Source organism: Cervus canadensis, chromosome 24 (assembly GCF_019320065.1).
Source record: "Cervus canadensis isolate Bull #8, Minnesota chromosome 24, ASM1932006v1, whole genome shotgun sequence".
Lineage (NCBI taxonomy): Eukaryota > Metazoa > Chordata > Mammalia > Artiodactyla > Cervidae > Cervus > Cervus canadensis.
In genome coordinates this window covers 7,337,630-7,357,127 of record NC_057409.1, presented here as the reverse complement: position 1 = coordinate 7,357,127, position 19,498 = coordinate 7,337,630, and the positions used below count along the sequence as shown (strand labels likewise).

The window sequence follows — 19,498 nt, the reverse complement described above, 5'->3', positions numbered from 1 at the left end:
TTCTCTGGGTCTGTGTCTCTATTTCTGCTTTGTAAATAAGATACTCCATACCAGTTTTTTCAGATTCCACATATATGTGTTAATCCGTAATACTTGTGTTTCTGTTGCTGCCTTACTTCAGTTTGTATGACAGTGTCTAGGTCCCCGCATGTCTCTGCAAATGACCCAGTGTGTTCCTTTTTATGACTGAGTGATATTCCATTATACGTAGGTACCACACACCTTCTTTGCCCGTTCCTCTGTCAGTGGACACTTAGGTGGCCCCCGTGTCCTGGCTATTGTAAGGAGTGCTGCAGTGAACAGGGGGGTGCACATACCTTCTCAAATCCTGGCTTTCTCTGGGTGGGGAACTGCTGCTTGAAGCTGCTGCCGAATCAGTCCTCCTTTCCCTGGACTCCTGGTGGAGGCCCAGGGTGCAAACCATTGATCTTGACACCTGCACTTGCCCCTTCGCAGGTTCACTGATGAGGGGACTGAGGCCCAGCGAGGGGCCGTGCCCTGCGGGCAGACACTGGCTCCCGTCTGCTGGCCCGTGCTCGCCTTGCCGGTGTGGCCACATGAGCCTGTAAAAAGGCTTTCTAGCCGTCAATGAAGTCAGTAAGTAGGCTGCATTGTTCCAAGACCCTGAGACTAGAGGCATTTGTAAAAGGAGGTTGTTCCCTCAGGAACCTCACATTTTTGTGCAGCTTTGCCAGTGGGTTAACCACAGGCTAGGGCTCTGTTTCCACCTCCAGTGTACCCTCCTGTTGTATACTTCCAGCCTTCAGCAGAAGTCTAGTTTCTGCTCATCTAGTGCACTCCCGAGAAGACGAGCTAGCCACCCCTAAGCTGACCAAAACAGGGTAGACATCCCTGAAGGGTCAAAAGGCAGCTCTAGTGGGAGCTTCGGCCAATGATCCAGCGGAGACCACATTTTCCAACCTGGAAATGGGTTGGCAAACCTGAAAGTCTTGGTTGGACAGTCTATGAAATCAAGACTGAAGAGCCCAGGCTGTGTGCAAATGTAACTGGCTCCAAGCTGCGGGTCACTAGCCTCTCCCATACCCAGCCCCCATACCCTCTAGGGTGAGGAGGTCAATGCCCAGCTCCCTCTCTTCCCCTCCTCCTCACCACCTCTTTAAATCTATCCCAAGGTCCAACGAACGTTGATCTGTGTCCTGCCCTTGGCGAGTGCAAAGGCTGCCCATGGGGCTTTGTGTGTGGTGTGTGCACGCTCAGTCCCTCAGTCGTGTCTGACTCTTTGCAACCCCACAGACTGTAGACCTCCAGGCTCCTCTGTCCATGAAATTTTCCAGGCAAGAATATTGGAGTGCTTTGCCATTTCCTGCTCCAGGGGATCTTCCCAATCCAGGGATCAAACCCTCTTCTGTCTCCTGCATTGGCAGGCAGATTCTTTACCACTTTGACACCTGGGAAGCCCCCACTTCAAAAGAGTGCTTCAAGTGCATTTCCATCCAATGTTGCCCGTGTGTCTTGGGTGGGGGATGGGAGAACATTGGCCAGCCATCTCTTACTCCATCCTTACTCTGAAGGTCTTTTAACCCCAGAGGGAAGGACCTAGTTTCACTGAGGCTGTTGTGGACTAGTAATGATGAAGCTGATGGGATGTCCATCGACTCATTCAATCCTCACGCTGTGATGCAGACCCAGGGGGCAACAAGTGTAGCCCTTGCGCAGATCTTCCCTTGGAACAAATACTCAAAAAAGCAGTCAGTAGAGCTCAGATGAATAGTTCTCTTCCCTTCTCCCTCTGTTTACCCATTTTATTGGATTGGTTTATTGGATTTTCACTTTCTTGGTTTTCATCTTGGCCAAGAAGCCAAAGGCTGGCTGAGTTTACACCAGCTTTGAATTGGGTTCTTGCTCTTTGGGAGATGCTGAGAGGTCAGAACTCATCCACACCCTGTAATGTTAGTCACATGGACTATTGACCCAGAGGTGAAAGGTTGGACTTGTATTGCCCTCCCGGGGAGCTGTCTGCCACCTCTCACCTTTGGAGGAGAACACTTGAATTCTCTGCAACTGGACCTTTCCCTCCGGGCAGCTTGGAAACCTACTCGGTATAGAGTGCAGGTGGTGGTGGTGTGCTGGTAAACCGCCTCTCCCTTCTGCAAAGAAAATTCCTGATGTATAGCATTTGCCAATGTTTGTGGTGTAAACACCCTCACCCTGGTCAGTTTCAAGCTACTGCTAGCAACGTTTCTGAATATTTAACAGTCACCCTTGTGAGCCGCCACCAGTCAGCCTCCTGCCTGGAGAACCCTTCTAGGATATTCACTAAGTGCAGATAGACAGCACGCTCTCCCTCCAGGGTAAGAGATGACAGTTCTCTTCCCATGTGTCCTAGATGCAAGCCAGTTTGCAATGGGGTGCAATTAAAACTTGATTAAGGTCCAGTAGGGTTGCCAGACTTAGCAAGTAAAAATACAGGATTCCTAACTAATTTAGAATTTCAGATAAATAACTGTTTTGTATAAGTGTATCCCAAATATTGGAGAAGGCAATGGCAACCCACTCCAGTACTCTTGCCTGGAAAATCCCATGGACGGAGGTGCCTGGTAGGCTGCGGTCCATGGGATTGCTAGGAGTTGGACATGACTGAGCGACTTCACTTTCCCTTTTCACTTCCATGCATTGGAGAAGGAAATGGCAACCCACTCCAGTGTTCTTGTCTGGAGAATCCCTGGGACGGAGGAGCCTGGCGGGCTGCCGTCTATGGGGTCACACAGAGTCGGACACGACTGGAGCGACTTAGCAGCAGCAGCAGCAGCATCCTGAATGTTGATTGGACCCTAGTTATACTAAAATGGTGTTTTGCCGTTTATCTGAAATTCAGGTTTGACCGGGCAGGGTGGGATGGAGCAGCCTTGCAGGCTTGTGCTTTCGCGGCCAACCCTAGCTCCTCAGACACACAGAGGTGGGCAGAAAATTCTCGTGGGCTGATGCTGGTATCTGGAGTGTGGGCGGGAGACTGGGGGCTGGAGGTGTACAAGACTCTTTCTTCTTTAAACCTAGAAAAGTCACAGTTACATATCCTGCTGCAGCTTTCCCTCCCTGGAGGGACTCCGGAAGCTACAAGGTACCCAAAGGCATTTAGTGCGGCATCTTCAGTTTGCATGTGAGGAAACTGAGGTCTAGAGAGTTCAAGATCACTCAGCTAGTAGCAGCACCGAGGCTAGAATTCCTGATTCCAAACTCAGTGGGAGTGTTTTTCCTTCTATCCTGCACATTTTATCCTACACTCATCTGAGAGTTAGTTTGTCTTAATGGTCAAGAGCATACTCTCCTGGATTCAGATTTGGGCTCTGACTATTACTAGTTTTGTGACCTTGGACCTCATCCCTTTGGGTTCTGTCTTCTCATCTTTAACGTGGGGATTAAATGTGTGAGTGAGTCTAGAACAGTGCCCCGCATGCAGTGACCATCAGTAAACATGTCCGTCCTGCAAACAGCCCCCTAGAAAAAGCCTCTCTCTTGTTCCTCTTCCTGTAGCCCCTCATATCGCACCCACAGGCCAGGGTTCTGGTTGGGCTACATCTCCCCACAGCCTGCCTCACCCCCCACCTGGTAGTCAGCCCGCAGTCTGTCCACTAGGGATCATCATCACCTGCAAGGTAGGAGTCAGCCTCCACGCCCACACCTCGACAGAGCAAGACTCAAAGGCTTCACTGCATTTAAAACTTAGCCCAGGAGAACGTGCTGTGTGTGCGTTGTTTTTGTTTTTTTGCTGTTGTTCTTTTTGACCACTCTGCATCTTTGTTGCAGCGCAGGCTTCTCTCACTGTGGTGTACAGGCTTCTGCAGCGGAGCGCTGGCTCAGCAGTTGTGGTGGGAGGACCTAGTTGCTCCGAGGCACATGGAATCTTAGTTCCCCAACCAGGGACTGAACCCACATCCCCTGCACTGGAATGTGGATTCTTAACCACTGGACCACCAGCGAAGTCCCAGAAGAATTAACAGCCCCAGTGACCACATCCTCATATTAAACCATTACCACACATGGCTGGATCCAGACCGGGGAGCCCAGGGAGGGCCCCCACGGAGCCTTGAGCTCTCTTTCTACTCTGGAAAAGGTAGTAGGGATGGGCGGGGACAAGAGGAGCCCGGGTGGCAGACCTTGGAAGTAGCGAGGAGAGTCAGACTGCTCAGGTTTAAATTTACGCTTCCCCATCTGTTAGCTGTGGCCCCAATATCTCTGGGCCCCACTTTCGTTACAATGGACCCAATAATATTTCTACTGCAAAAGGCTAGTGTACACCATCACGTAACACTAAATTCAGGTGCTGCCACTGACAGCAGTGGGACCCTGGGGCAAGCTCATCTCCGTGGGCCTCAGCGTCTCCATCTGTCAAATGGGGGCATCCCTGTCTCACTGGAGGATTAAATGGGACACCCTTTGAAAAGATCTTGGCACCAAGGGGGCACCCGGTAAACCCTCGAGACGGAGGAGCACCCTTGTCATTTCATGTCGCTTGCTTGGTCAACTTCTGTCAACATTTACTTCCCCCTGGTAACCAGCACAGGAAATGAGATGCAAACCCAATTAACTGCAGCAGCAGAAATGAGCTTAGAAATCAAGCTTCTGTTTGTTTCCGTCTAACACACCCTCATCACTGAGCACTTGAGCCCCACGAGCCCACCTCTTTTTGTCTCAGAGGTAGAGATGGTCTTGTTTGGGATGAAGGTGGTTTTTGTTTCACTTTGCTTTATAAACAGAAACACTCCCTGGTTTCTCCTCTGAAAGGCTGGGAAGGAAGCTGAGTCAGGTGGGGTGTGGTGAACGTGAAATTGGTCACCCTTCCCTCGCCCCGGATTTGGCGGACCCAAGTCAGCCCACGCTGACCCGCACAGCCACCAATGCACACGGGATCCGTTTTTCTTCTCGTGCGTCTATTGGCATGAAGAAACAGCAGCATCCTTCTAGAATGCAGTACAGAATAGTGTAAAGAACAAGGGCTGTGGTGGGGGGGGGGGGGGGGGGGGGGTGATCCCAGACCTGAGCTAGAATCCCAGCCCCAGCACTTGTGAACTGCGATGGTGACCGGGTAGGTCAGGAATTGGTGGAGCTGGGCTGTTGTTGGGAGGTGGCATCTCTGCCTGTCCCGGAAGATTCCAGTGAAGCTTAGGGTTAATGGATGTAACACTTGCAGAAAAGCACCGTGGAATGGAAAGTCTTGCGATGACACCATGCTCTCTTCCCTTTCAGGATGATATCCCAGGCCCGGGGTTCTACAACGTCATTCACCAGTCCCCTGTGTCCGACAGCGTGTCATTGTCCAAGAAAGGGACATGCACTTTCCCTTCTATGGTGAGAACCCCTTCTCTGAATAAGGGTACTAACCGCTCAGTACTTTGCTTCCTTCATGGCTTAATCACATATTGGACATCCAGGCCCTTCACTCCAAATACCTGTGGCTCTGATTAGGAGAGCAATGGTCTGCCCAGGTTTCATGCAGGTAAACTGGAGCCTAGATCTTTAAGTAATTTTGTCCCCCACTTCTACCCACTCCCAGAGTGGAAAGAGAAGCTAGAAGCATATTCAGAACCTGATCATCCAAAACCAATTTTGTCAGCATAGAATGGACTCCCAAACCAAAACAAAATTCTTATTATACATCTTGCCCCCGTAGGACTCTTTTTACACTTCTTAGTCTAACTGGGTTATTCAAGTTATTGAGAAATCTGATGGGACCGCAAAGAAAGCAGACAGCAGGCAGGGAATTTAGGAATATTCCTCTCCTCTCCATTTCTCTTCTCTGTAAGATGTGGGTCTTTATCTTTGTGGATGACTCCAAACCTCAAGTAGCTAAATGAAGTGCCAGTGTCTCTGACCAGACCTGGGCAAAAATAGTCTTTATTTGAACATCTATCTGTTGACAAGATAAAATAGATACAAGAAGGGGAGTCAAAGTAGAGTAAGACTCGCTGAGGTAGGAGAGTGAAAAAGAAAGCAAATCCAAACTCCAGCATCAATAAGATGCCTACGCCATCCGTCCCTTTAAAAGTTAGAATAATCTCCTGCAAAAATGTATTATGATACCTGACACTGGAATTGATTTAAAACACACACACACATACACAAAGAGACCATTTAAGTCACACTGAATGCAGCCACTCATTGGAATTCGAGCTTGACCGAGCTGAATACTCAAGGAGCAAACCGATTTGGGAGTTAACTCCTCACTGGCTAAGGTGTTTAGGCTGCACAAGCCCCCAGCCAGTTCGCAAAACAGCCACATGTCTACCTCTTTGCCCCCAGCCCTGTGAGTAAAGAGACTACAAAGCAATGGGCCAAAGAAATGCCGTCTCACAGTGGCCTGGCGCTGGAGACAAGACTTAAGACCCGATCCTGACTCAGCTGTGGGCTCAACCTCGATGTGACCTCAAGCACGTCACCCTCTGTGCCCCAGTTGCCTCACAGAGTGAAGACTCCCCAGAGGCCCTGGGCAAATTGACGCTGCAGTGAGTGAAATAGTCTTTGAAACTGCGGAGTCCTATAAACACGTTCAATGTTATGATTGTTGCCATCTGAGTCACAAACAATACTTCCTGCAACACCTAGGTTTTCTCTCTGAGAGTTTTGCCAAATAGTGGCACTGCCCACTCCTCCCTGGTGCCAGAGCAGGTGCTGAATCAGAGCACGCCATCGTTCCCTGCTAGGCTGGACGTGCAGTAACTTTCCAAATGACCAGGCTGGGCCGTCTGGAGGAGAAGGGGCCCAAGGGCAGATCTGTGTGTGACAGGATCTAATCAGGTCTTTACAAAATTCAGACCAAACCCCAAAGAAGACAGACGCTGAGCTGTTCAGGCTTCTTCCTGCTGTGATGGATATAAAGGTTTATATTTATGTTTCTAAACACATGAGTTCGTATATCCTCGGGCGGGGGCCTTAAGTGGAGATCTATCAGGAGCTTCCCACATTTCGCCTAGTTCCTTCCAGAACTGGTCACCAATTTCATTCCTCCACCCCTTCTTTTGCTGCCATTCACGTTTAGCGGCTCTTGTTTCCAGATCCTAGACCCTACAGGGGTTAAAAGTAGTCCCCATCAGAGAGGGCTTCCCTGGTGGCTCAGCAGTAAAGAATCCACCTGCAATGCAAGAGATGCAGGTTTGATCCCTGGATCAGGAAGATCCCCTGAAGGAGGAAATGGCAACCCACTCTAGTATTCTTGCCTGGGAAATCCCATTGACAGAAGAGTCTGGCGGGCTACAGTCCATGCTGTCACAAAAGGGCCGGACACGACTTAGTGACTAAAAACAACAACCCCCACATCAGAGAAAGATCTGCCTTACTGATGCTGGTGTGGCCATCAGAAGCGTGACTCCCAGTGGCGCTGACCAAAAAATGCTATGGGTCAATACATTTTAGAAACTTCCGGATGACTGTTGGAGCAACTGCACCCCGCCTTTTGAGAGGACCTGTCGTCCCTCTAAATTCAAGTCATCTGAAGAGCTTCATGACTATACTCCACAGCTTTGTTCCAGAACTATTCACAGGACTGGGTAGGAAGTCAAATGAGGCAGGTGTGAGTGTTGGAGGGGACAGGGGCGGGTATTTCCATGGCTTTTCTGTACATGTGCGGTGGCTTCAGTGGCTCTGGAAGAGCTGTTATGTGCTGGAGAGAGGTTCATGATTGCCAGCATGTGGCCAGGTTGGAGATCGGAGGCCTGGCAATTAAAAGAAAGCCAAGGCGTAGGCTGATGAGTGAGTGTCATTTCAGCTAGACTCAGGCTAATTCTATTGTGATGATTGATGACACTTTGCCTCGGATGGGAATTTTTTGGAGCAGTTTTTCCTAAAGAGAATGTTAGTGGGTATTCTAAGCCAAAAAGATCCTATGATGAAAGAAGTTTGGGAATGACTGTTTCAAAACAGTTAGATTTCTCTATTGCAGGCCTTCTCAGGGTATGCACTACACCAATGTGTGTTATGAATCTTCAAAATGGTGTGAGGCTTCTCAAGTTTATTTGACCCTGGAACTGTCTCCCTGCTGCTGCTACCACCAACGCAAACTTATCTCATAGAACTGGAAGGCCAAGGAACACACTTTGGAAAATAGTGCTTTGTTTATTTTTTTTCAGGAGTCCTACAACATATAATATTTTAAAAGTTAGATAAATCTTACATTTAATAATTTCACAATTAAAATGGATTTCTAAATTTCCCCAGTAGTAAACCACTTACCAAAAAAAAAAAAAAAACAACCCAAAACAAACTTATCTTCGATTATGAGGGTGATAAATATTTTTGAAAAGATCATTTACCACAAGAATCTGTTTTGTCCCCATCAAAAAAATGTACCTGAACTTTAAACAAAACTCACATTTTATTTAAGTTGAAATAAACTATACAAAATTTGACTTTCTTAACCAAAAACAGCAGCAATATTTTCTATATTATTCCTAGATAAGCTGCAAAACACTTATTTTTGTAGGTTTGCTAGATTTTGCTTGTAAATCAAGATGAGGCAATAGATACAGTCATGGAAAAAGACAAAAGGAAACAGACAAATCAGTTGTCATTATCTATGGCCTCTGATCCCCTCCTGACCATGAAACTGAAGCGTTCAATATATAAGCTGCCAAAAAGCTTATAAAGATGTAGGAATGTAAACAGCAACAACCAAATGGGGAACAACAGTGGTAGGCTCTTCCATTCACACGTTAACTACAGTGTATTGCTTTAACTTCAGGGAAATAGCACTTTAGCAAAACACGCTTTGCCCACTCTTTTGGGCGACTTCGGAGAGACACACGACAAACGGCAGCACTGAGGATGGTCTGACCTTGCCACCCTTCTTCTCTGGAAGTTAGAAGGAGAGCAGAGGTGTGTCTGTAACGAGGAGCACAGGTGGCTTCAGATAGTGATTCTTCCTGAGCTAAAACCCCCCACAGGCATTTATCAGCAGCTCATCTTGTAGATGAGAGCATGTGGCTGTGACTCGTCTCAGCCCATTCTTCCTCGGAATGGGTGTCTGATCCGTATCATCTCGTGGAGGTGGGAATGTTGGTTCCACCACTTTGCTAGCTGAGGAAGTTTGGGGTCCTCATCTGTAACGCGGGGATAATCATAATTTCCTTGATCCACGCTTGTCCTACCGATTCAATGGAACATCCCCTGCAAAGTACTCAGTTAACTATTGCCCCAAGTGCGCAGGTAAAGTGAGTCCAAGGCTGGGGTGTTCTGGGAACATCGATGGTTCCTTGCAGTTAGGAGGAGGCAGAGCTGGGACCCGAGCCCAGGCTAGACTCTGGACAGAACGCCCCTGCTTCTGGCGGCAAGTGGTGGTCCACGACCCAGGTGGTGGGAAGCACGGCCGTCATGTACAGAGAGGAGTCGGGTGGGCTGCTCATGCCTTCCCGCGGCCTCCTCCGCTTTCTGTGCTGCTGTGGTTATTGACCCCTGTCAAGGGGGGAAACCCAGGGCAATTTTCGCAAGCTTTTAACCGTAAAATAATGGGGGGAAAAAAAAAGTTGTTTTTTTTTTTTTTTAAATCAGACTTCAATACTTGCCATACTATCCCAGGGTAAGGTGATGTTATCACCTAGTTTTTATGGCTTTTGTCCCTTTTCATTTGGCAAACATTGATTCTGTTTGTTTTTTTAACTGAAAATAGTTATTCATGGCTTCCTGGAAGGAGTAGGATTGGTTTCTGTTGAAACAGCAAAAAAAAAAATTGTAAGGTTTTATGAAATCAGTGAGTTGGTGGGGGATGGGAGGTGTGGGTGGGAGGCAAACCCTGGGACCTTTAAGGTGTGAGAAGCAAACTTCTTATTTAGGAAATTCAGATTATTTGACCTTAGAAACAAGAAGTGAGAGTTTCACTCAAAGGAAAAACCAAGGTTGGAAGAAGAAAGCAGAAAGCTTCCCATCATATAAATCACCCACCAGCTGATGAGTCAAGTGTAAGTGGCCTGAAACGGGATTGGGTGGAAATGCTTTTATGGCAAAATTACTTTTGCCAAGTCCCAAACACAAGATGAATAATTCGAGTTAGTTTACAGAAGTTAATACAGGTCTGAACTTGCATTTTCCAAGAACAAATCCTCAAAGCCCAAGGTCATTTTATCTGTGTTACCTGCCAGGGTTTCACCTTTTATGAAATGCTTTTAGACCTGGTGCTGAGCACCATCTTTTTTATACCTGTCCTTGGAAACAATAAGATACATGATGATGTGGATTCCTTTGACTTTCTCCTCGCAGTGTGCCCGACTGGACACCATCGTTTCTAAATACCCAGCAGCTAATGCGTACACTATCCCATCTCATCTTGTTTCAAAGAAAGACTTCAGCAATTCCTGTTCCAGCATGTTCCAGTTGCCAAGCTATGAGAAAGTACTCAAATTTGAAACCCCTGCACCAAACCAGTACAATGTAAGAACACTTTCTATGCTTCTTAGATATATATTGAGTGAATGGTTTACTAAAAATAAAAGAAGGGACGTGGGGAGCTTTGGAAAATAGCATTTAAACCAATTGGTAAATTAGTTAGCATTTGTTGACTATACAATGGCTACATGAGGCTGTGCAAGGCTCTCACAGGGAATTTTCTGAACCCAGAGAAAGGTGTGGGCAACATGGAGGTCAGCATAGAGCAGTGGGAAAACCTCTGCCCTGGAAAACTCTTATTGCAGTCGCTCCTATCACAGACATGAAATTAAAAGATGCTTGCTCCTTGGAACGTAACATAATACGATAAACTTAGTGTATTAAAAAGCAGAGACTTCACTTTATCATCAAAGGTCCATATAGTCAAAGCTGTGGTTTTTCCAGTAGTCATGTATAGATGTGAGAGTTGGACCATAAGGAAGGCTGAGTGCCAAAGAATTGATGCTTTCCAATTGTGGAGCTGGAAAAGACTCTTGAGAGTCCCTTGAACATCAAGGAGATCAAACCAGTCAATCCTAAAGGAAATCAACCCTGAATATTCACTGGACGGACTGTTGCTGAAGCTGAAGCTCCAGCTTTGGCCACCTGATGCAAAGAGCCAACTCATTAGAAAAGACTCTGATGCTGGGAAAGATTGAAGGCAAAAGGAGAAGGGGGTTGCAGAACATAAGATGGTTAGATAGCATCACTGACTCAGTGGACATGAATCTGAGCAAACTCCAAGAGATAGTGAAGGACAGGGAAGCCTGGCATGCTGCAGTCCATGGGGTCAGACACAACTTAGCAACCAAACAACAACAACCACCACCTATCACATAACTTTCTGGGATGGTTTTCTCATCTATAACAATGATTGTATTATTCACTTACTTTTTAGATTGTTATAGGGAAAATAAACTTCTATCTTTCCATATCAGAAAATTGCTTTCTTTAACAGTAGTACGTCTCCAGGGCTTCCCTGATATCTCAGTTGGTAAAGAATCCGCCTGCAATGCAGGAGACCCCAGTTCCATTCCTAGGTTGGGAAGATCTGCTAGAGAGGGGATAGGCTACCCACTCCAGTATTCTTGTGTTTCTCTTGTGGCTCAGCTGGTAAAGAATCCACCTATAGTGCAGGAGACCTGGGTTCGATCCTTGGGTTGGGAAGATCCCCTGGAGAAGGGAAAGGCTACCCATTCCAGTATTCTGGCCTGGAGAATTCCATGGACTGTACAGTCCATGGGGTCGCAAAGAGTTGGACATGACTGAGTGACTTTCACTTTCAGTGCTTCTCTAGTTCCCATCGCTCTGTAACCACTTAGGCAGAACAGTGTGGTTAATGGGTAAGAGATGGGCTTGGGTTCAAATCTTGACTCTGACATTTTCTACGTGTGGGTGGCTTTGGGCAAGCCCATTAACCTTTCAGGACTCAGTTTATTGATATGTAAAGTGGGGTTATGGGGCTATGCCCTCCCATGTGGTACTAGTGGTAAAGAACCCGCTTGCCAATGAAGGAGATGTAAGAGACATGGGTTCCATCCCAGCATCAGGACGATCCCCTGGAGGACGGCATGACAACCTGCTCCAGTATTCTTACCTAGAGAATCCCTTGGACAGTGGAGCCTGGTGGGCTACAGTCCATAGAGTCGAAAAGAGTCAGACACAATTGAAGGGACTTAGTTTGCAAGCACACAAAATGGGATTTTATGTCTACTCCGTGGTGCTAATGCAAACATTAAACGAGGCTGTCTTGGCCTAGAGCTTACTTAGCGCAGCCCCTGGTGCATGAGAGTTCCACAATACGGAAATCAGTAGAACTGTCTTTGGGGAAGTCAAGATGCCTCTCAGGTTTCAGTTGTAAAATGGAATTAATTATACTTGCCCAATAGGGTTATTGTAAGAAGTAGATGAGAGTGTAGTGTGAGAGCACTCTGAAATACCTGAGACATGAATTGCACATAAGGCAGTAATACTATTATGCTATAATTTCTGAGTATTTTGGCCTTAGAATGCTTCAGTTTAAATTTCCTTTTTCTTTTATAATACTTATGGATAATAGTTATTTTTCCAACTACAAAGATCCTGCCCACCTTCTTCGATGGATCCAATCAATTATAATGTGCTCAAAGCAATGTAAGTGCCTGTTAGATCAGCACTGTCCAAAAGAAATACAACCGGGGTCACAAAAGTAATTTGTTTTCCTAGTTGTTGCGGTTGCTCAGTTGCTGAGTCGTGTCTGACTTTTTGCAACCCCATGGACTGCAGCACGCCAGGCTCCTCTGTCCTCCATTATTTCCCAGAGTTTGCTTAAATTCACGTCCGTGGAGTCAGTGATGCTATCTAAACATCTTGTCCTCTGCCGCCCTCATTCTCCCCTTGCCTTCAATCTTTCCCAGCATCTGGGTTTTTTCCAATGAGTCGGCTCTTCACATCAAGTGACCAAAGTTTGGAGTTTCAGCTTCAGCATCAGTCCTTCCAATGAATATTCAGGGTTGATTTCCTTGAAGATTAGTTGGTTTGATCTCCTTGCAGTCCAAGGGACACCCAAGAATCTTCTCCAGCACCACAATCGGAAAGCATCAATTCTTCAGCGCTCAGCCTTGTTTATGGTCCAATTCTCACGTCCATACATGACTATTGGAAAAACCATAACTTTGGCTATATGGACCTTTGTTGGCAGAGTGATGTCTCTGCTGTTTTCCTAGTAGCTACATTTAAAAGTAAAAAGGAACAGGTGAAATTAGTTTTAATAATATATTCCATTTAACCCAGTATGTTCAAGATATTTCAATATCTAATAAGTAGTAATAAAAACTACTAATTAGATGTTTTACATTCTTTTCCTCATATTAAATCTTTAAAATTATTGTGTATTTTATACTCAAAGCCCGTCTGCTTGTGGATCAGCCATATGTCCAGCACTCAATTGCTATACATGGCCAGTAGCTTCTGTGTGGGATAGTATAGCTCCAGATACTCTTCTCCTAGGGTAACCAGAGCCTGAAAATAATAATGATGATGAGATGATGAAGCACTTTTCATGGCCTATGTTCTGTTCTAAGAGTTGTGTATTCACTGATTTCATACTCACAAGAAACTGGAAGTAGATTCTCTTGTTCTCAATTGACAGAAGAGGAAGTTGAGGTTCAGAGAGGGGAAGGGACTTGCCCAAAGTCACCCAGCTCGAAGAGACCACTTGCACACCAGTGAGAACAGCTGGGTGCAGAGGTTTAAAACTGGGGAGTGATCAGAGTCTCCATGTTCCAGCCGTGCTGGGCTTCCTTTCGTAAGTCGTGTGACTGCTCTGTGCCAGTGATATAATTTAGAATCCAGTGGGGAACTCAAGACGAGAACTAGCAGACCGCAAGCAAAATAATTGCAAACTGCGGCCAGCTTTGAGGAAGACAAACAGTTGGAGCCTGAGGGAGAGAATATGTATATGGTATGGAGGTAGGCGTATATTTTAGACTGAGTGGTCAAAGAAGGTGAGTGCTCCCTCTCTGCGACCTACGGGGGGAGCTGAAGGGTGCTCTAGTTAGCGCTTCAAACCTTCATGTCCCCAACCCACTGTTCCTGAAGGCTCAGCTCCAGTCCTGGTATACAGTAAGCATGCAATAAATGCTTATGGCTTAAAGGCATAACTTCCTTTGTTAATCAAGGAATGGCCATCCCCCAAGTCAGAACTCTGTCCTCCTGCCAACAGAGCAATTTTAGTTGCAGGTTTTTTGTTCATTATTGTTTTAATGCGGCTCTGAAAGTAAGACACGTGCATCATAAAATACATCCAAGCATCACAGAAACCCGAAAACCAGAAAGTAGAAGTCCCTTATCATTTTGCTTCGCAAACCAACCATCAAAAACCAGGGGCAACACGTGTATGTGTATGCCTGTGGCTGATTCATATTGATGTATGGTAAAAACCATCACAGTATTGCAAAGTAATTATCCTCCAATTAAAATAATTAAATACATTACAAAACAAAACAAAACCAGGGGCAGTTTTGTTCATACTCTCTTCCTCCCTTAGTCCTTCCCTCAGTTTTGGGATTATACTGTCCATCGTATGCTTGCGTGTCTACTTAATATCTGAGTTTTTTTTCCTCTCATGGCAATACAATGAATCTGTTTCGTTCTTTTTTAATCTGCCGGTGGAGCTGACTCTTTTCTTAGTCTAATGGGAAAATACACGTGACACACAGTCAGTGTAGGTATACAAAAATGTCCCCCTTTGCTGTTGCTTTTCTGTCTGGGCGAAGAATAAAGCTGAAGCAGTGTTTTGTCTACAGGAGGCTTTTTTCAAACCTGGAGAACAATGGTTGAGTCAACCGGCGAGCAGCAGAAATGCAGTAATCCTGTTAGCCACACTGCTCTGAGGCTGTCAAGGCCCCTCTCTGCCTTTGCTTAACTGTGATCCCCCAATTCTCTATTCGAAGCCTTTCCCGCGGTACCTGTTATTACTTCCTCTCCTGCATCCTGGCTTCTCTCCCCGTGTCCAGTAATTACCTGGCCCATCTGATCTTTTTGTTTGCCCTCTCTGCAGGCAGCCTGGCCATTTGGTACCCTGGGAAAAACTGAATTCCTCTACCTTTGTCAACACAAAATCAAAATGCCATCTGTATTTCTTCAGAAACATTTTTTTTTTTTTTACAAAGGAGTATCACAGAAAATCAAGCCATCTTGGCCCCAGCAAACAGTTTCACTCATTCAGTAAATAGTCCCAGCCATGGCAGGTACAACTTTTATTGCATCTTTTATCTAATGAATACAGGAGACTGACTGCCAATTGGCATTTAACATATTTATGACTCATCATAAGAATGATCTCAGGGTTCTTTTTTTTTTTCCAAAATTATTTTTAGAGTTCTGAACACACTGAACACTCTCAACTGTACACTGCCTGAGTCGACCAAAATCCTTATTTTCTGGTCAGTCCAGAAAAGTCAAGACGACACAGTGCTTGTAAATCTTATCACAATCTTAAGTTACACGATTTCTTTGTACGTCCTATATCCTGCACGTATAGAAAGATTATTTGAGCAGTGAGGAATGAGGGTGGGGATATGTAGGACTCAGTGTTCAAAAAGAATGAAAATCATAGAGGAAAAAGTAATGAAAATAATTTGCCTAGGTAGCTTTACACACTTTTTATTTTTATTCATTTATTATTTTATTTTTTAAACTTTATTTTTCTAATTGTGTATTTAGTTTACCCAACTGGGCTCAAACTAAACATGTTGCAGTTTTTCCCAATATCCTGTTTTGTGACCATCTTTTCATGTCAATAACTTTTTAGCTACACGAACGTTTCAAAGTGCAAAGTGTTGCTTTGGGTGAATCTACTGTGTCTACCTTAACCAATTCCATATCACTAATCGTATTCTAAGTTTTCCTATATGTTTACCTTCTAGGTTTGTGATTCTTTTGTCAACTTACAAATGTCCTATTGAGTTTTAAATGCAATTGCATTGAGTTTGCAGATAAATTGGGTGAAAATCTTTACAGCTTCGGGTAATCTGGAAACACAATCTATCTTTTAATTTATTATGTTTTCTTTTATGTCTTTCAGTAAAAATTTTAATGATTTTCTTCATATTCTAGTTATACGTAACATTACACATTTTAAAAAAAGCCCACTTTCCTGCAGGGGATTTATATTGACTGGGCATCTCCCCCATCCCCACCCCAATAGCTCCCTGCCTCAGGTCGAGCAAGAATGATCTGATCCATCTTACAGATGAGGAAAAAACCTCAAATCCAGAGAAATTGAACAGTTTGAGCAGGATGCCCCTCCCCGAGTGAGGGAAGTGACCAGGGAAGCCGGGTCTGCAGGCTGGCACAGGGCACCATCCTCGGTGTTGTGCTGGATCCCCAGACCCTAGCTGGTGATGAAGAGTCATTGCCCCCTGCAGCTGGGGCGAAGCTCAAGTATGTATGAAGGTCAGCCAGTATGACCCTTTCCACTCACATCCGCTCATTTTCTGAGAACAGGTTTAAAAGAAAAAAAAATTTTTTTTAACCCCAAAGTGCCAGTCGTCCTGACGTGACGAGAGGGACAGAGAAAGGCAAAGCCCTGAGTGCGCTGCGTTTTTCTCCCCCCCTCAGGCCTCTGACTCCTGCTGCAAGCAGGCAAACAACGTCTGTGCCCGAGCTGGGTTCGTGTCCAAAACCCAGAGAGGACTTTTCGCTGTTTCTAAAACAGGACCCGCCCCAGGTAAGCAGCTGCTCTGCACTGGCCTTGGCCTGAGGCTTCCTGTTCCAGGTCTGATCAGCAGGGCGCCCGTTCCTTCACAGGGAGTCTCTTTCCCTGGCGGCTCAGACGGTAAAGAATCTGCCTGCGATGGAGGAGACCCAGGTTCGATCCCTGGGTCGGGAAGATCCCCTGGAGAAGGGAATGGCTACCCGCTCCAGTATTCTGGCCTGGAGAATTCCCTGGACAGAGGAGCCTGGCGGGCTGCAGCCCTTGGGGTCGCAGAGAGTCGGACAAGACGGAGGGACTAACACTTTCACATCAGGCTTTGGGGGGTGGGTGTGGGGGTGCAGGCAGGTGTTATAGGAAGAGGAGGGGACTGGCTCCCCACTCAGTGGAAGAACTGCCGGCCCCTGGGGTCTGCCTCCCTTTTAGACCCGGCGCACATGCTTCGGGCAGCAGCTGGGGAGGTGTCTTCCCGAGCCTGCAGAGCACTGTGCGCACATCCCAGGTGCCATTGCAGACCCTGGGGGAAGGCAGGGCGACCCCTGGGCACTGGGCTGCAATATTCCTTTCCTCCCAAGCCGGCCAGCAGCTTCATCATTTAACCCCAAATCACTGGGAGATCGTGCTTTTTTCACGCAGTCCTCACACATCTGTCCTCCAAGAGCCATGCTCTTAGCCCTGTGTTTCAGATGAGGCAAAGGAGGTCCAGAGAGGCGAAGCAACTGGCTCAGTGCCACGCAGCTAAGAAATGGCAGGCCTCAGCCCAGAGGAGCCTCTGACCCCCGTCCTCCCAAGGCGATTTCTGACTCTGGGATTCGGGAATGCACAGGGCTTGCCGGCAAACGTTTTCCCTGCTGGGTGGGGATGGGCGTTGCCCCCGTCCTGTGCCCTGAACCAGCCTTAGTGAAAAGTTCTCAGAGAGATCTGGGGACATAACAGTCCTCACTCCAGGAACACGGGTTAGATTAGACCTTCCCAAATGGGTCCCAGAGACCCCCGAGGGAGCTCCAGGCCCCAGAGCCCAGGGGAGGAGCCGGGAAGGAGTGCCTCTGCAGTGACACTTCTCGGGAGCTAGGTGTGGATAAAATTGCAGCACATGTCAGATTTCAGCAAATCCAGATTAAAGTTGAGATCAGTCTGAGGCTGAATAACAAAACCAGCCCTAATGAGGAGGTTCAGCCCCAGCTAAAGCGCCCTGCCTTGCATCACCACGGGCAAAACCGCACCTTGTTTGTTTAGATGGGAGAACAAACCTCTGGGTTTGGGCCAGAGGTCCCACCAGTGAGCCTAGGAATGTGGGCAGCCCCTCCCTCTGGGAGGGTCCTCAGGGGCCCCTTGAAACAGCAGGCAGGGGAGAGGTGGGCACCAGCATCTGTTAAGCTGCTACTGTGTGCCACAAGCTTTCAAAGCCCCAGGGATCATTGCCTGGTGCCTGTGTGCTCAAAGAGTGGGGGTTATTATTTTTATCATATTGACCTTTCCATGTGGCGCTAGTGGTAAAAGAACCTGCCTGCCAATGTGGGACAGGTAAGAGATTTGGGTTCGATCCCTGCATTGGGAAGATCCCCTGGAGAAGGGAATGGCAACCCACTCCAGTATTCTTGCCTGGAGAATCCCATGGACAGAGGAGCCTGGAGGGCTACAGTCTATAGGGTCGTAAAGCGTTGGACATGACTGAAGTGACTTAGCCCGCATTATTATTATAGCAGCCCTACTTAACATGCGAAAATGATATTCAGAGAGCAGGTGACTAACACAGGGTTCCACACCTGGATTTGAATCCAGGCCCTTTATCCAGCTCTGAGGCCTGCTTCCTTAAAGACTCCCCTGGTGTCCCCCAGTTTGCCAGGGGCCAGAGCCTGGGGAATCGGCTTCTCTGAGAGAAACAATCTGCCTAGACCTCTTGGGAAAATGTGGTTTCGGCTTCTCCCAGCATGGGAAGAAACCAGATGTGGAACTGTGACTGGAATTCCTGCTCTGTTGCAGCTGCTCTGAGTGCCTGGCCCCAGGGGCTGAGGGCCCAGTCTGGTCTGCCTTCAGTTCTGAGTAGAATGCCCAACTTTACACACTGGCTGATGGGATTTTCTAAAGTCTGCAGGCGCCAAGCACAAGGCCAGGCACTTCTCCAACATCCTCCTCTCTTGTTGATGATGTTGTTCAGTTGCTAAGTCATGTCCGACTCTTTGCAACCCCATGGACTACAGCACCCCAGGCTCCCCTGTCCTACACTATCTTCTGGAGTTTGCTCAAATTCATGTCCATTGAGTCAGTGATGCTATCTAACTATCTCATGTTCTGCAACCACCTTCTCCTCCTGCCTTCAATCTTTCCCAGCTTCAGGGTCTTTTCCAATGAGTCAGCTCTTTGCATCAGGTGACCAAAGTACTAGAGCTTCAGCTGCAGCATCAGTCCTTCCAATGAATATTCAGAGTTGATTTCCTTTAGAATTGACTGTTTTGATCTCTTTGCTGTCCAAGGGACTCTCAAGAGTCTTCTCCAAAACCAGAATTGGAAAGCATCAGTTTTTTGGCACTCAGTTTTCTTTATGGTCCAACTCTCACATCCATACATGACTGCTGGAAAAACCATAGCTTTGACTGGATGAACCTTTGTTGGCAAAGTGATGTCTCTGCTTTTTAATATGCTGTCAAGGTTTGTCATAGCTTTCCTTCCAAGGAGCAAGTGTCTTTTAATTTAATGGCTGCAGTCACCACCCACAATCATTTTGGAGCCCAAGAAAATAAAATCTGTCACTGCTTCCACTTTTGCCCCTTCTGTTTGCCATGAAGTGATGGGACCAGATGCCATGATCTTAATTTTTTGAATGCTGAGCTTCAAGCCAGCATTTTCACTCTCCTCTTTCACCCTCACCAAGAGGCTCTTTACTTCCTCTTCACTTTCTGCCATAAAGTGGTGTCATCTGCATATCTGAGGTTA

At 46.7% G+C, this 19,498-nt stretch overlaps 1 protein-coding gene across 1 annotated transcript in view; it reads left to right on the top strand.

Moving 5' to 3' along the window:
- Positions 1 to 19,498, top strand: part of STPG1 (sperm tail PG-rich repeat containing 1) — a 63,476-nt gene that overhangs the window by 21,000 nt on the left and 22,978 nt on the right. The window contains exons 6-8 of the mRNA XM_043445265.1: positions 5,206 to 5,307; positions 10,204 to 10,374; positions 16,471 to 16,579. Coding sequence (XP_043301200.1) covers positions 5,206 to 5,307; positions 10,204 to 10,374; positions 16,471 to 16,579 — 382 coding nt within the window. The remainder of the gene's footprint in view (positions 1 to 5,205; positions 5,308 to 10,203; positions 10,375 to 16,470; positions 16,580 to 19,498) is intronic.